Source organism: Carica papaya, chromosome 5 (genome assembly GCF_054855325.1).
Source record: "Carica papaya isolate Zhongbai chromosome 5, ASM5485532v1, whole genome shotgun sequence".
Classification (NCBI taxonomy): Eukaryota; Viridiplantae; Streptophyta; class Magnoliopsida; order Brassicales; family Caricaceae; genus Carica; species Carica papaya.
Genome location: NC_142313.1, coordinates 7,318,010 through 7,335,376, shown reverse-complemented (window position 1 = coordinate 7,335,376; position 17,367 = coordinate 7,318,010). Strand labels below are relative to the sequence as shown.

The window sequence follows — 17,367 nt, the reverse complement described above, 5'->3', positions numbered from 1 at the left end:
TTTGCTGAAGATATTCGATGCGTGCAAATTTGTTTTAAATTGATTTTGATCAAGGCTGTGTTTGTGTTGAACTGATTTGGAAGTTTACAATTACTCTCAATAGACAGGAGAGATGTATAAAATAAACAGTGTAATGAAGAAGCACGTGTGTAAGTGTGAAAATGCATTGGTGATAACGATGCATGTCATTCTCCTTCTTATGCAAAAGGCAGTTGAACAGAAAAGTAGGTGAGATGTTGTTGGGCATTTACCATGGCTTCAAGACATGTCATTCAGCAAAAGCCGTCTTCCCTTATTTGTTTGTTTGTTTGTTTTTTTAAAAAAAAATCAATTTTAGAAGTATTGGCAATGGAGAATTTAAAAATATGCTAATCATAAAAAAAATATAATATTATTTAAGAATGACTCTACAGTTTTTTTTTCCTTTTTGTTTGCCTAATGAAAGAAAAGTTTCTGTTGATTAATCACTATAGATAACCTATAATTTAAAAAAGAAAATAGTAATTAAAATTAACTTGGGCACCCAACGTTTCTTCTCTTTCTAAATCTCTGTTAATTTCTGTCCAACCTCCTCTCACCTTCCATAGCCTTTTCTGAACCTTTAAAACCACAACCCATCTCTCCAAACTCTTCTCTCAATATCTTCTTCATCAATGGATTCCCGGCACGACCTTAATCATAATCAACCACTATTATTCTCAGCCCTTACCAGCTCTGATCCTAATTATGTCTTCGGTACTACCCCAACCTCCCTCCTCCCATCCTCCTCACTGCACCCAGCTTCCGATCAAGTTCTCCCCCACGACATTTACAACTGGGCTGACCTACTCTGCGGCCAACCAGTGATGGGAAGTTCGAGCTCGATGGGTGGAAATGGAGGGAGCCATGAGCAAGACAAAACTCAGAAAGATAAGAGAAAAGGGGGTAGTAGTAGGATGAAGAAGGCAACACGCCCTAGGTTCGCCTTTCAGACTCGCAGTGCTGATGATATTCTTGATGATGGATATCGATGGAGGAAATATGGACAGAAGGCTGTCAAGAACAACCCTCATCCCAGGTATTCACACACACACACACACATATATATATATATATATATCACATACATACCAACTCAATCTTATTGTCATATGTTTAATTGCATGGCGCATCTGTTCCTTAATTATGATACAATTGAGTTAAATATACTCTCTCTATGTATTTATCTTTTGATTATACTTTCATTAGCTTTGAAATTGGCAGTTTCTGTGATTGTAATTAGCTTACTTTAAATTTTATTATTTATAGATTTATTTAATAATTTTAATTATTATTTATTGTGAATAAAATGTTAAATTAATAAATAATGATGGCAGGAGTTATTACCGTTGCACGCATCACACGTGCAACGTGAAAAAACAGGTGCAGAGGTTATCAAAAGACACGAGCATTGTCGTGACAACTTACGAAGGAATTCATAATCACCCTTGTGAGAAGCTCATGGAAACCCTAACTCCTCTCCTCAAGCAGATGCAATTCCTCTCTCGCTTCTAATCCATACATGTATACTTACATATATACATATAACAACTATAAATCCTATATATATATATATATATATATATTTATGTACATTGGTTAATTTAACAAATCAGTAACCACAGATCTTAATTGTTATGTATACGTACCCGATACGTCAGAGTACAGCTTGAAATTGTGAAATGAAAGGAATTATGTATTTTCTTATTTCTGTATGTGCGCTTGAATGTGTGTGGAAGGTAAGCTGGGTATTCATAATTATTTTATACTATATTCGTATTCTTTGTTATATATAAGATATAATTTTTGCAATTATATAAAACAATATATATTCTTTTATATAAACCAAAATTATATTAAATTAAAAAATTTCTAATGAAGACATAAAAAATTATTACACGCTAATTTTTGTGTGAAAGATTTACAAGATGATTAAAGTGCTCATATTTTATTTTTATTTTTAAAATATTTGAACACTTAATTATTATGTACTGGTACATTAAATAGATAGATGATTATTATATATTTTATCATATTGGTTTTATTATAACATATTTATTGAAAATTATTTTATATTTAAAAAATTTAAATAGATAACTATTTATATATTATTAAATTAAATATAATATAATTAAGAGTAAAAAAATTGACATATATCGGTTTCTGATTTTATTTTATAGACATATAAATTACATTAATATATAAAATCTCGTAAATTGTTCAAAAAATTGTACTAATTGTTGAAATTATTTTTAAATTTTTATAATTTAAAAAAATTACAAATTCTTTTATATTATTTAATTAAAAAAGTTCTGATATCAAAAATTTATATTTCCTAAACAATATCTATAGCTTAATGTCTGGAAGCAGAAAAAAAATATTATTTTACTGATATTATTAATAATGCAGCATCGTAACATCATTATACCTTCCTATTTGTGTGAATTGATCATTCATTAGCACTAAGAGTGTGCAATAGCCAATGGAATTGATTTAATCTGCTTAAATCAATCCGATTGTAGAAGATCAATTTGGTTAAATGAATTAATTTTTTCAGTATGGTTAAGACAGTTTGATCACATCAAAATTCAGTTCCATTACAATTTTTTGGTGCCACAAATGAACCGAGGGAATAATCGAAAACATATATATTACATTTAAATTATGATTATAGTAAATTTATATTATACTCCTTATTTTCTGACCAAGAAGAAAATAGAGAATTAGATACTAAAATACATCGAAATTGGTTTTTTGGTTTTAAAATTTTTTTAATTGAATCAATCAAACATTCACTCCAAATCAATACGGTTTTAGCTTATTATGTATTTGAAAACCCTTGTTCAATAAGCACTCTTTGGGAGCAATAAAATTTTTATCAATAATTGATAGTATTAGATATATGTAATCAGTGTAAATTTTGCAAGTACATGAATTTTATTACAAATTTATAAATTTGGAGGGTTACTTGTGTAAATTTATATTTGTGTATAAATAGCATGTTTTTTTAGTAAGAAAACATAACCTCATTTTACACCGTCGAAACTTTCTTTCCATTTTCTCTCTGCACAAATTGATTGAAAATTGAATCAATCTTTCTATTTTATAGTCTTTCTTAGTAGAATTTCATTGCAAAATTATCTAAAACTCATCATGGTATCAGAGCAATCCATATTTCTTTTAATTTCATTGTTCGCAATTTTTTTTTGGAGCCCTAGCTTTGCTGTTCATCGATTGTAGATAGTAAAAATCAAAATTAATTACGTTCAAGTTGCTATGGATTCTACTCCGATTTAAGAGTCACTAAAGCATAAAGAATCAATGTCGAGTGAATATTACTTTCATTCGAACGAGAATTCGGTCAGTTAAACACATATTACTTTCATCTGAACGAGAATTCAGCGCTTTAGCTGACATCTGTTGTCCTTACAGGTAATAACTATCGATCATGGTCTCGTGCGATGATGCTAGCGTTAAGTACAAAAAATAAAGAGAGTTTTATAGATGGATTAATTTCTGTTCCAAACAAGGACGATCCTTTGTATGAAGCATGAAAAAGATGCAATACTCTTGTTTTGCCTTGAATCATGAAGTCTGTGTCTCCCTCAATTGCACATAGTGTAACGTGGATTAATCATGCTAAGGATCTCTAGAAAGATCTACATGATTGATTCGCGCAAGATGATTTGATCAAAATTTCATATTTGTTAGACGAAATCAATTTCTTGAGACAAGAAAATAATTCAGTAACTGAACACTTCACTCAGCTCAAGATTTTGTGGGAAGAATTGGCCAACTTAAGACCTTTATATATTTGTCAGACAAACTTTGTGAATAGAAGATATTATGATGAAAATAAAGTTATAAGGTTTCTCAAAGAATTGAATGATTCTTTTAGAGTTGTTAAGACATAAATATAGCTTATAGATCCATTGCCAGCTTTGAACAAAGTGTTTGCTTTAGTGATTCAACACAAGCATAGTCTTAATGCTGTTGTTTTCACACAATAGTATGAGTCAAATATGCTTTATACTAGCAAAGTTCCTAAAGTGCCACAGAAAATGATGAATGCCTACAATTCTAGAAATATGAATACTTACAATTCTGAAAATTTGAAGAAGAATATTGGAGTCGATAATAAATGTTCCACTTGTACTTAATGTGTGTTCGTTGGTCACATGATAGATAAATGCTACAAAAAATATAGTTATCCACCTGGATACAAGCCCAAGCCAGGGAATGTGTCCGCTGTCAATCAACTGAGTGTTCAGGTTCTAGAGAACAGTGCATAGTTGTCTGAATCCTGTGTGAGATTCGGTTCCCAAAGTAATGTTTCAGGTGATTTTTCTTTTCCATTCACAAAAGAACAATGTCAGAAAATATTAGCCTTGATTCAGCCACAAACACCTGCTGTACAACCAGTTCACGTCTCACAAATTAACACTCTTGCAACCACCTTTAAGCCTACTTCAGAATTAGGTATCTCTTATTTGAACTTAAAAATCAAAACCTATGATTGGATTATCGATTTTGGTGATACTAATCATATTGCAAGTTCTCTTGAGATGTTTGATTCTTATAAAATAGTAGGAAATGTTTTCATTAAACCACTCAATTCACAAACCATTCCTATGACACACATCGGTGATATTCACATTATATATACATTTGTTTTATATAAAGTTTTATTTAACCTCAACTTAGTATCAATATCATGTCTGTTAGCCGATTAATTCTTGATTCACCTTACCATATACTATTCCATGAAAATTATTGTATTATTCAGGATTTCAACAATAGAAAATGATTGGTACAGCCAGAGAGAAGAACGGGTTGTACTATCTTGAAGCAATTAAGACAAAGTGCTGTAATGTAGTAAAATCTGTTACATCTTTTTTATTTAATTGTAATTCTTTTGTTCACCAACATTTGTGGAATTTCGATATTGGTCATCTTTCAGCACTAACATTAAGAATAATTCATCAGATTGATAAGTCTGTTTACCTCATACTCTTAATGCATGTGACTTTTATCACTTTACTAAACAAAAAATACCTGTAACACCCAATTTATTATTTTTATTTTTTCTTATTATTTTGATATATATTAGAATTTTAGTTTAATTTTTTTAATATTTAATTTATAAAGTTTTAATTTAATTTAATTTAATAAAAATAATAATAATAATGATAAAATAGGGTAAAATTATTTTTGGGATTTAATTGAAATTGATTTTGGGAAAAAGGGGTGAAAATTTGGATTATGGGGGTGTTTTTGAAAAAAAAAATCAGAAATCGGGGGTCAAAATATAATTTAAGAAAGTTGTGCCACGTCAGCAACCACGTCAGCAGCCCAGTCAGCGGCCCCGACCAACCAGAACACGCCACGTGGCAAGGAAGCTGACGCGGGACAGAGCCACGTGAGCGATCCGTGTGCACCCAATTGAACGGTCCAGATCTCACGCATGCGGACGGCTTAGATCTCACGCGCACGGACAGCCCAGATTGAATCGCGCACGGACGACCCAAATTGCATCGCGATGGACGACCCAGATTTAATTCCATTTTAATCGCGATCGAACGGCCCAAATTAAATCGTGATCGACAGCTGAGATTAAAAGGGGAAGGTTATAAATAACCTCACCCACACCCGACCCCAAACCCTAGCCGCCAGTGTCCTTGCTGGAGAAGAAGAACCAGTTGCCGGAAGAGTCGGCCGCTGCCACCCGCCACTGCACCGAAGAGTTTTCCGACCGCCAAACAAGGTAAATTTTCTCTCCTTGTCTCGTTTTTCGATGCTGAATCCGCCCATGGCCAAATCGGAGCCAAACTACTGGCCAATTGGCCGAAAAACGGCGCCGCGACTTCCCTCGATTTTTGCCTCCGATGAGGTCCTTTCCGGTTCCCGTTCGATACAATTTTTACACCACTGTGATCACCGTCATTTTCTCTACAGGTTGACCGGAGTAAAACATCAAACCGCAACTCGTGCCGGAGAAGCCGCCGCACCCGAGAGCTCCGCTGACGGTAAGTCTCGATTTTTCGTGATTTTTTGGCCCACCGAGGACCCTAGAGTTGTTTTATCGTAGGAACCAATTGAAGTTTGGCCGAATTCAACCGAAAACGACCAACCCGAGGCGGATCCCTGCCGCGGGCGGTGGTGCCATCGCCGGAGCACGCCGGAGTCGCCGTGCCAGAATTCTGATATTGGCCGAAAAGGAACCCTGGGTCTGATTTGAGGTTTTTTGGGACACGTGCAGGTACCGATAGTGCGTTTCAGTTTCCCGGAGAAAATTCAGAGAATTTAGGGAGAGCTCGTAGATACACTGTAGAGTCGATTTCAGACCCCGAAACAAGTAAGGATCTCTTATCCTATTTTCTATCACGGTATTAAAGCTCAATAAATGATAAAACGGTATTTCATAAATTAATAAATGTGTATAATTGCTTAAGGTTACTAATGGAGCCCGAATCTGATGTGTTTTTCGGTCAGTTGTTGTTTGATCTATGTTTCAGTTTTAAATGCAGTATGGTATTTGATGTATTTATTTTATGGTCTCGTATGCATGAATCATGGTTTCTTTTATTATGGTTTGAATTATGGTGAACCCGATGTTATGTTGTTTTGTTTAGTGTTCATTATTGGTTTACGTGTTTGTGTATGATTGGATAATTAAGACCAAGAAAAATGGGAAAAAAATGTTATGTGAATTGATAAATGGATAATGTGGACAGCCTGACTGGATATCCTAGGAGATGGTAGAAGGACCGGGTCTGTAGGAAATCCTACCGGGAACGTGGTCTCTCATATCGGACGGGGTATGGAGACCTTATGTGTTTTGGCGCCCATACCGGACGGGGTATGGAGACGGCCCGTTTCACCCTCATACCGGACGGGGTATTAAGGTTTATGATTTTGGCGCCCACACCGGACGGGGTATGAGGACGGCCCTGGAATCAGGTTATTAATGTTAATGGTTCACGTGTAGCGGGGACCCCCTATGGATCCCAATGGATACTAGTAGGCTGACAAAATAGGAAATTTATTGTCTGATTATTGAAGTGCAAAAGTATTACATGTGCTATGTTACAAAGTGTATATGATTTTATGATGGTTATCATACTATTATTTTCACATGTTATTTTCACAAATCTCATCGAGATAAGTGGACAGTAAATATTTTTATTATTAATAAATGAGTTTGTTATAAATTATGCTCCATTGGTTGTTTTTGTTTTCTACCAACCTTTACTTATGTGGCAGTGAGATAGTGTAATGTCTTTACTGGACTAGTATAGCTCATTCCTTAGTTAACCATTTCAGATCAGGAAGATGTGGTTCCCGAGCCCGTTCCGCAGGAAGACGGCGAGTTAGACGCCTAAAGATTTTATAGTTTTTATTTCGAGTATTTCTTTTAATTAGTTTATTCTTTCATACGTTGAATACGTTTATGGTTATTGTGTAAGAGATGTTAATCAAAATTTTTATTACGCTTCCGCATTTAAAATTTTTAATACATATATCTTCACTTAAATTTCCGTGGTCGTTACAATACCATCTTTTCTTTTAAGCTATACAGATAGTCTTCATTGTTTTGACTTGGTACATTTTAATATTTGGGGGTTAGGTTTCCATTGCTTCCCTTTATGGTCACCACTATTTTTTTACTATCGTTGATGACCTAAGTAGGTATACATGGTTGTACCCTATGAAGAACAAAGCATAAATGAGGAAAATAATGGTTTCTTTTTTTGTTTTGATTGAAACGCAATTTGGTGAAAGAATTAAATGTATACGGATTGATAATGGAAAATAATTCAACATACCTGAATTCTTTGCATCAAAAGGTACAATACATCAATGTTCATATCCATATATACCTCAGTAAAATGGTGTTGTGGAAAGAAAACACTAACACATTTTAAATATGATTCCTTTTTTTCAGTTTCAAGCTAGTCTGCCCATGAAATTTTGGGTTGATTATATACTACATGTAATTCATTTAATCAAACATATACCTTCCCCGATCATTAACAATAAAACTCTATTTGAGCCTCTTTATAATTATGTTCCTCAGTACAAACATCTTAAGGTTTTTGGATGTTTGTGTTATGCTTCTAACTTGGCATAAGAAAAATCTAAATTTGATTCTAGCACGTCCAAGTGTGTATTTCTTTGATATCCTTCTCACATTAAAAGATATCGACTCTATAATATAGATACTCAAAAAATATTTGTTTCGCGTGATGTTGAGTTTGTTGAGTATGTCTTTCCCTTTTCTTCTTATTCACCTGAGTCTTTAGATGATTTTGCACCCCCCAACATCCTTAATTCTGTAACAAATTACAATAATGCCGTTTGGTCTGCTAGACATCAAGGTAGTTCAACCTCATGTCACTCTCAAGCACCAATCAGCCCTGGTAATGTTTATTCTTCCTCCCCTTTTGATAATTTTGTTTCATTACCCAATAATACACCTGAATTTTTTGCTATTGTATCTGATATATCACTACATCCTGAGCCACAACAAGTTGATATTCACCTTAGAAAATCTACTAGACTTAGAAAGCATCCATCTCATTTGCATGACTACTTGTTATATGATCATAAGTCTCAAAATTAGTCTAATTCATTCACATCGCACTGCATTTCTAAAGTGATTTCGTACAAAAACCTCGACCCTTCTTATAAACCATATATTCTTGTAATGTCCCAAGAAATAGAACCTGAAAATTATAACCAAGCTATTAAAATTCCATGCTAGAAAGAGGCTATGAAATCTGAAATAGATGTTTTAGAAGAGAATCATATAGGAGATTTAGTCACCTTGCCCAAGAACAAAACTTCCATTGATTAAAAATGGGTGTTCAGATAAAGAGGAAAGCTAATGGTTCCATTGAGTGATATAAGGCACGATTAGTTGCCAAGGGTTATACTTAGTAATCTGGAGTGGATTATTTAGATACATTCTCTTATGTTGCTAAGATAACTACCATTCAGACCTTACTTATTGTGGCGTAACTAAAGCTTGGTATTTGCACCAACTTGACATTAACAATGCATTTTTACATAGAGACTTGAGTAAAGAAGTCTACATAACTCTTCTCCTAGGTGAAAGCCTAATCAAGTTTGTAAATTAAAGAAGAATTTATACAGTTTGAATTAAGCTAACAGACAATGGTACTTTAACCTCACTACTACATTGAAAGGTCAAGGATTTCTTCAAGCATATTATGATTTGTCATTATTTTTGAAGTCTTATGGTGCAAGCTTTATTGCTCTTATTATGTGTGTATAGATCTTATTCTTGCTAGTAATGATATGTCTCTCATTACCTTTATAGAAGATTTTCTTCATGATGAATTTCGTATTAAAGATCTTGGTGAATTAAAGTTTTTCTTGGGACTTGAGATTGCTCGTTCTCTTAAAGGCATTAATTTTGTCAAAGGAAGTACACTTTAGATCTTTTACAGGATACAAGTTTTCTGGGCTGTAAGCTAGCATCTACTCCTATGGTGTCTTCTACTCGGTTAATAAAAGGTGACGGTTCTCATTTGGTAGATTCTACTTCTTATCAAAAGCTAATTGGTAAACTTCTCTACTTAACTAACACAAGGCCATATATAAGTTTTTCTGTTCAGGAACTATCATAATTCTTGGATGCTTTGACTCAAGTTCACTTACAAGCTGCTCATCGAGTCTTACGATATTTAAAAGGGATACTTGGTCAAGGTTTGTTCTATCATTCTCAGAATTATGTACAGCTAAAGACATTTAGTGATTTGGATTGGGCTTCTTGTGCAAATTCTCACAAATTTGTTACTAAATTTTGTATCTTTCTTAGTACTGCACTTATTTCTTAGAAGACAAAAAAATACCAAACTGTTTCATGTTCTTCATCTGAAGTTAAATATCGTGCACTTGTATATGTTACTTGTGAGATTCAATGGTTGTAATATCTTCTTTTAGATCTAGAAATTTGTCATAAACAACCAACTCTCGTTTATTGTGACAATTTATCTATTCTATAAATTGTTAAAACCTGGTCTTTCATGAAAAAACTAAACATATTGAGATAAACTGTCATGTGGTTTGTCATAAAATTTCTAAAAGGCTTCTTCGGTTGCTACCAGTCTCTTTGTCTCATTTGTTAGCGTATTGTTTCACCAAACCTCTTCTTGCTTCTCACTTCAATGGTGTAATGGTCGAGCTGGGTATTCAAGATTTATATACTCTACCTTAAGAGGGGGAGGGGGGGGGTGCTATTAGACATATGGAGTTAGTGTAAATTTTGTAAGTATAAGGGCTTTATTGTAAATATGAGGGTTTACTTGTAACAGCCCCGGAAATTCATAATGAAATGTATATCAAAAATATCAAATGCGGAAGCGAAGTCAAAGCTTGAATAACATCCCTTACACTAAAACAAAAAACGTGCTCACAAAATATAAAAGATCAAACTACCTAAAGGAGAAACTTGAAAGTAAAAGCTACGAATATGACTATGGAGTCTTTAGGCGTCCCCTTCGTCGTCCTCCTGCGGAACCGGCTCGGGAACGATGTCCTCTTGATATGAAATGATTGAATAAGGAATGAGCTACACTAGCCCAGTAAAAACATCACGATATCTCACCGTCACGGAGGTAAAGGTGGGTAGAAAACACAAAAAGACCAATGGAGCATAATTTACAACAAATCTTTTTATTAATAATAAAACATTTACCATTCACTTACCTCGGTGAAATTCATAAAACAATATACGAAAGTAATAACATCATCATCATCATGAAATCATATATAAACTGTATAACATAATACTTATCAAGCCTTTCGTAATTCAATCGTTACACAATATATTTTTCCTCATTTACCAGCCCACTAGTATCCATGGAGATCCATAGGGGTCCCGCTACCCGTTAACCCTTAACACTTGAAATCATATTCCAGGGCCGTCCCCATACCCCGTCCGGTATGGGCGCCAAAACTATAAACCTCATTACCCCGTCCGGTATGAGGGTGAAACGGGCCGTCCCCATACCCGTCCGGTATGGGCGCCAAAACCATAAACCTCATTACCCCGTCCGGTATGAGGGTGAAACGGGCCGTCCCCATACCCCGTCCGGTATGGGCGCCAAAATAAATAAGATCTCCATACCCCGTCCGGTATGGGAGACCACAATCCCGGTAGGGTTCCCTATGGACCCGGTCCGTCCACCATCTCCTAGGATATCTAGTCAGGCTGACCACATTATACAATTACCCATTTACATAATCTTTCATTCTCTTTTCCCTCAGTCAGCATCATCAATCCACATACCAACAAGCAAAACAGTAATTTATGCCAAACAGACAATATACAGATCAATATTCCAGTCATTCAATCTATAATCAATAAAACAGTACAATATGCACACGAAACTATAAAATGAAAACATCGAACCTCATGCTGCATTTAAAACTGTAAAACAGGCCAAATAACAGTTAACTGACAAACACACTAGACTCGGGCTCCATTAGCAACCTTAAGCAATTTCACACATTCGTTGATTCATGAAATACCGTTTTATCATTTATTGAACTTTAAAACCGTGATAGGAAATAGGGTGAGGGGTCCTTACTCGTTTCGGGGTCCGAACACGGCTTCACAGTGCGCTTGCAGGCTGTCCCTAATTTTCCCTGAATTTTTTTTCCGGGGAACTGAAACGCACTACTGGTACCTGCACGTGTTCCAAAAAATCTCAAATTAGGCCCAGGGCCCCTTTCAGCCAATATCGCAACTCCGACACGGCGGCTCCGCCGTGCTCTGGCGACGGTGCCGCCGCTTGCGGCGGCGGTTCGCCTCGGGTTGGCCGTTTTCGGCCGTTTCCGGCCGAATTCGGCCACACTCGCATTGGTTCCTACGATAAAACAACCCTACGGCCCTCGGGGGGCCGAAAATTTACGGAAAACCGAAGCTTACTGGCGGCGGTGCTCTCGGGTGCGGTGGCTCTCCGGTGAAGTTCGTGTTTTGGTGATTCGGCTCCGATCAACCTGTAGAGAAAAGAATGGTGATCACGGTGATATAAAAATTGCATTAAACGGAGGCCGGGAAGGGCCTCATCGGAGGCAAAAACCGAGGAGGGGCGCGGCGGCGCCGCTGGCTTTCGGCCGTGTTTTCCGGCCGTTTGGCCGGGATTTTGGCTCCGATTTGGCCACTAGGGAAATCAGCGTGGAAAAACGAGTCGGGGGTATGAAATTTACCTCGATCGGCGGTAAAAAATCCCTCCGGTGTGGCGGCGGGTGGCGGCGGCCGGCTTCTGGTTCGTCTTCTCCGTCGAGGGCAGGCGGCTAGGGTTTGGGGTCTGGTGTGGGGGTCTTATTTATACCCTTTTGCCTTTTGATCTCAGCCGTCCATTTTGATCTAATTTGGGCCGTCCGTTTTTTATTAAATTTGGGCCGTCCGTGCGATTAAATCTGGGCCGTCCGTGCGCGCGATTGATCTGGGCCGTCCGATCGCGCGCACGCGGATCGCCAACGTGGCCCGTCCCTGGTCGACGTGGTTTTGCCACGTGGCAGGTCCTGGTTGGCTAGGACTGCTAACTGGGTCTGCTGACGTGGCTGCTGACGTGGCACGCACGGTTTTTTTTTTTTTTTTTTTTTTTTCAATTTCCCCGGGCGCTACATTACTTGGGTAAATTTACACTGTGTATAAATAACATATTTTTTTTCAATAATAAAACATAACCTCATTTTTCACAGTTAAAACTTTCTTCTCATTTTCTATCTGCACAAGTTGATTGAAGATTGAATCAATCTTCCTATTTCATAGTCTTCCTTAGTAAAATTGTGTATGTATGTACAATAATTTTAATATAAATATGATTTATTTTTCAAAATAAAGAAAAGATTTTCATATATCATTGTTAAAATTATTTTTTAAAGAAAATAAAAATAATTGATTAAATTTAATATTAACTTATAAAAAATAGATAAATCATAGTTTACTATTATTTTTAAAAATCGTTTGTGTAAAATATATTATAAATTATGATTAATTTATAAAAGTCAAATAATTTTGTTATAGAATAATATCCACATTGTGACTCTTTTAAGTTTTGAAGAAGAACATGATCACGTTTTAGGCTTTCTGCCAAAAAAGGACATGTCAGTTAATTGACGGCATGGATAATCAGGCCCATCTTGATTACTCCCGAAGTCCCACGAGCTTTTTTGATTTTATTTTATTTTTTCAAAAAGACTGGGATAATTTAGTGCAAATATCTTTTTGTATTAAAAAATAAATAAATACCACATTATAAATATATTTTTTTAAAAAATTGATTTAATCAATATTGGTAAAAAAGAAATTACAATGAACCCAAAAGAGAAAGAATATATATATATATATATAAACTTGGTCAAAAGGATGGAATTAGTCTTGACAAAAAGAGGAAAATTTTGGGAGTAATAATTGACACCATGAGAATTCCACAAAAGAAGGGAATTGGAATATCCACATTATAAATCCCACTCTCCATATATTTTCTCTACTCTAAAAACGTTTCCTTCCTTGTTCATGCAAAAGCTACTCTTAACATCAATGGAGGTACTTATCATCTTCTATCACTTTCTTTTTCTTTTTCACATTTCTTTAATTTTTCTCTGTTATTATTGACATGGCAAATTTAGTTCAACTATTTATTTAACTTTTGTTTGTTTTTTTTTACTTGTATCTTTCTGAATTAGTTTAGATTTTGAATTAATTTCTTATATGTAGTATAAAAATATAAACATATTTATAGATTGGATGAATTTTTAAAAATTAGGGTCACCCGATAAATTCAAAAAGACTTATTTTTGTTTAATTAAATATAATTAGTTAAATAATTGTGGGTATGAGTCAATTTATATGTTTTGTATTTTTTTTTTATTGAAAAATTATATTATATTATTAATAAATATGTGTCATTTAATTAGGTGATGGGGAAAAGCATAGTACACGATGCACCCGATAAATCTCCATAAATTTAATTAAAAATGCAAAAGCTTACAATATGGAAAGAAACTCGTAGTGTTAACGCGTCAACAACCGACACGGCAGATATCTTAACTTGGAGAGCGCATGAGCACGCGGCCATCGCGTGTGTATTTTAGAGTAAATCTCACTCGTACACGTGTCAGGAAATGCCAAATACACGTGTCATGAATCTATTTAATATCCGTATGCATACCCACACCCGACTTCTTGTATATATATGTACAGGATGATTGTATAATTCCTAAAAATTTCAAATCGGAGTCTCCTAGCGAGTGTCGTCGTTCAAATTTGCATATAGTCATAGATTTGGTTTCTGAAAAATCGGAGGGTGTGACGATGTCGCAGTTGGTGGACAAGGCGAAGAACTTCGTGGCGGAGAAGGTGGCAAATATGAAGAAGCCGGAGGCTACCGTGACGAATGTGGATTTGAAGGGGGTGAGTCGGAGCTCTGTGGAATACAACGCGCAGGTTTCTGTCATCAATCCTTACGGACATCCTATCCCCATTTGCCAGATCTCCTACAGCCTCAAGAGCGCTGGAAGGTTTGATCCACTTCAACTCTTCTCATTTATACTCATTGATCTTCGTTGCTTCTTTGTTTTTTTGTTCATATCGATTTTTCTGGAGAATTCTTACGTTGTATCGTCACTTAAATGTGTAACTCATAATTATCATGAACAAATTACATCAAAACGATTATCCATTCAAGTATGAGTGCGTCTATGATTATAATCATTCGCTATATTGAAATTTTAGATAGTATGACGAGGTTTTGGGGAAAATGTTGGTGACTTGTAGAAGAAGTTGCAATTATACGGCTATGATTTTGGTTTAAATCATATGTCTAGGAACATGGAAGAAAAGTCCAACAAAGAGAGAATACATACATACACACACACACGCACATATATGTTCCCTTTTACTTTTAACAAGGGACCGATATATTTGGCAAGATTACTAGAGATTGACATTAGAGAAAGCACCCACTTCCCTTTCCTTTAATTTTGGATATATTCTCTCATTTAAGGTACTTATATTCCTTTTTTTTTTTTTTTTTTTTTTAAGAGACGTGCTTCTTTTTTTCATTAAAGAAAAAGAGAGGTGCTTCTTAGTTCATGACAAATTATTAAATCTTTTAGTAATTTGATTTCAACAACAATTTATAATGAATATATAAAATCACTTTTCTATCATTTAGATATATATTAGAAAATTGGTGTGGTTATTTTCGGAAAAAAAAAAGAAAACAAAATTCTATTCTATTACATATACATATATATACTCAAATATCTCTTTATCTTATAAAAAATATAGGTTATTATACATTTAAAAATTTATGTTGGGCCAAGTTAGGGTTTAAAAAAGTTGATGAAGAAGTATATCCCAGAAACAAACTAACCGAGGTTAGCCCGATTGTTTATGCCCTCCCCTCTTTGTCGAGAGGGTTAGACTTTTACAGGCCAACAAAAAAAAATCTACGGCCAATAGTTAATGAATTGTTTGTTATGCCTTTCTACTTACAAAATTAGAAAATAATTGCTCGGGTCCCAAATTTTATGAACTAGAGTATTGGACTTAGTTGGGCCTGGGATTTGGATGCAATGAATAAAATAAATCTATTGTGAAAGAATTCCATGTCAGTGAGATTTTCTTTGTTAATGTTTGATTTGGTTTTATTTAATTTTTATGTTAGCTGAATTTGTAGAATTATATTTAATTTTTTTTATTTTGTATACTGAAAGTGGGTATTTCGATAATACTGAAAAAATATATTCCGTATTAATATGTATTAAGAGTAACATCAAATATTACGACTGTGAATTAGATGAGAATAAAATGAGAATTGAATTATACACAACCTAATTGAAATTTATGTTTTCTCCTACTTCATAATGAATTGATTCTCATAATGATCCAGAATGTTTTTAACTTAAATATGAATGTTTGAGGTTACATTTTGATGCTTGAGTAATGCATGTGTATACGTATATATTGTATGATATTATATTTGATAATATGAATTGATCAGAGAGATAGCATCTGGGACAATGGCGGACCCAGGATCACTGAAGGCAAGTGACACTACCATACTGGACGTGCCCGTTAACGTACCCTACAGCATTCTGGTGAGTCTGGCGAGGGACATTGGCGCAGACTGGGACATTGACTACGAGCTAAACTTGGGTCTGACCATTGACCTCCCCGTCATTGGCGACATTACCATTCCTGTATCCACTAAAGGCGAGATCAAGCTCCCTACTCTCTCTGATGTCTTTTAACTTCTATTTCCCACCTCTTCTTCTCTTTTTTTTTTTTTTTTTTTTTCCTTTTCTTTTTCCCCTTTAATAATTAGGAGAACCAGATCCATGGATGTATTTCAAGTTATTGAACATGGCATGGTGGTTCAACTTCGCGTGCAATTATTATGATAACCAATATTTAAAATTTCTAATTTTCCATTTAATTATTATTTTTAACTATAATTATTAAATTGGGTTCAAAATGTGAAGTGAAAGTTATTTAATTTTTTTAATGAGAAATTATGAATTAAATATTGAGCCTTAATTTACGGTGAGATATACATATTAGATAAATCCCTGTAATAATTAGGATCAGTAGGTGCATGAATGCGTTTCAAGTCAATGAACATGGCGCATGGTGTTTCAACCTCATGTGCAACTACTGTAATAACTAATTTTTAAAATTAAACACTTATCATTTCGTTATGTTTTTTTTTAAGCTATAGTTATGTATGTAATTACTTAAAATTTACTGTCGCATACACATTAGATATGTAAAAGTATATCGAGAAGTAAATTATTTTAAAAAATTTATGCTAACGTTGTCCATTAAAAATATTTATTTTAAAATTAGATTGTAAATATATGTTTGAAAATTCAAATTCAATGAACCATAGTTTATTTTTCAAGCTAATATAAAAAGTAATTATGTAATGCCCAATTAATTTTAATGTATTTAAAATTAATTTATAAATATAATTTTTTTTATATTTTTAAATTTTAAATTAATGTAAAAATGAAGAAAAATAGGTGAAAGATGAAATTAAAAATAATTTTAGGAAAAAAATGGTGAAAATTTAAATTCTGAGAGTATTTTTGAAAGAAAAATCGAAAACTAAGAGTCAAAACGTAATTTAGAAAAGTTGTGCCACATAGAACGTCCAATCGGCAACCCCGACGAACCAGAACACGTCGTGTGGCAAGGGACACTCATGCAGTGCCACACGGGAGGCCACGCGAGCGATCCGCATGCCCGTGATCGGACGGCCCAGGTTCGTTCCCATGCACACGGACGACCCAGATGCGTTCTCT

The 17,367-nt window shown here is 34.6% G+C and overlaps 2 protein-coding genes across 2 annotated transcripts; both read left to right on the top strand.

Moving 5' to 3' along the window:
- Positions 1 to 71: 71 nt before the first annotated feature.
- Positions 72 to 1,725, top strand: WRKY43 (WRKY DNA-binding protein 43). Its single transcript, XM_088219481.1, has 2 exons — positions 72 to 1,057; positions 1,356 to 1,725. The coding sequence occupies exons 1-2, from the start codon at positions 654 to 656 to the stop codon at positions 1,531 to 1,533; spliced, it is 582 nt and encodes a 193-aa protein (XP_088075607.1). The 5' UTR covers positions 72 to 653; the 3' UTR covers positions 1,534 to 1,725.
- Positions 1,726 to 14,267: 12,542 nt separating this feature from the next.
- LOC110820986 (desiccation protectant protein Lea14 homolog) lies at positions 14,268 to 16,487 on the top strand. The gene is made up of 2 exons (XM_022050637.2): positions 14,268 to 14,577; positions 16,065 to 16,487. Exons 1-2 carry the CDS (start codon positions 14,372 to 14,374, stop codon positions 16,312 to 16,314), a joined length of 456 nt encoding a protein of 151 aa, XP_021906329.1. The 5' UTR covers positions 14,268 to 14,371; the 3' UTR covers positions 16,315 to 16,487.
- Positions 16,488 to 17,367: the final 880 nt, after the last annotated feature.

What these genes read in the sequence shown, in the direction of transcription:
- WRKY43 (XM_088219481.1), top strand. Translation starts at nt 654, where the DNA reads ATGGATTCCCGGCACGACCTTAATCATAATCAACCACTATTATTCTCA. An exon ending in AAGAACAACCCTCATCCCAG is followed by an intron (nt 1,058 to 1,355) that starts GTATTCACACAC and finishes TAATGATGGCAG; the next exon opens with GAGTTATTACCGTTGCACGC.
- LOC110820986 (XM_022050637.2), top strand. Translation starts at nt 14,372, where the DNA reads ATGTCGCAGTTGGTGGACAAGGCGAAGAACTTCGTGGCGGAGAAGGTG. An exon ending in AGCCTCAAGAGCGCTGGAAG is followed by an intron (nt 14,578 to 16,064) that starts GTTTGATCCACT and finishes TGAATTGATCAG; the next exon opens with AGAGATAGCATCTGGGACAA.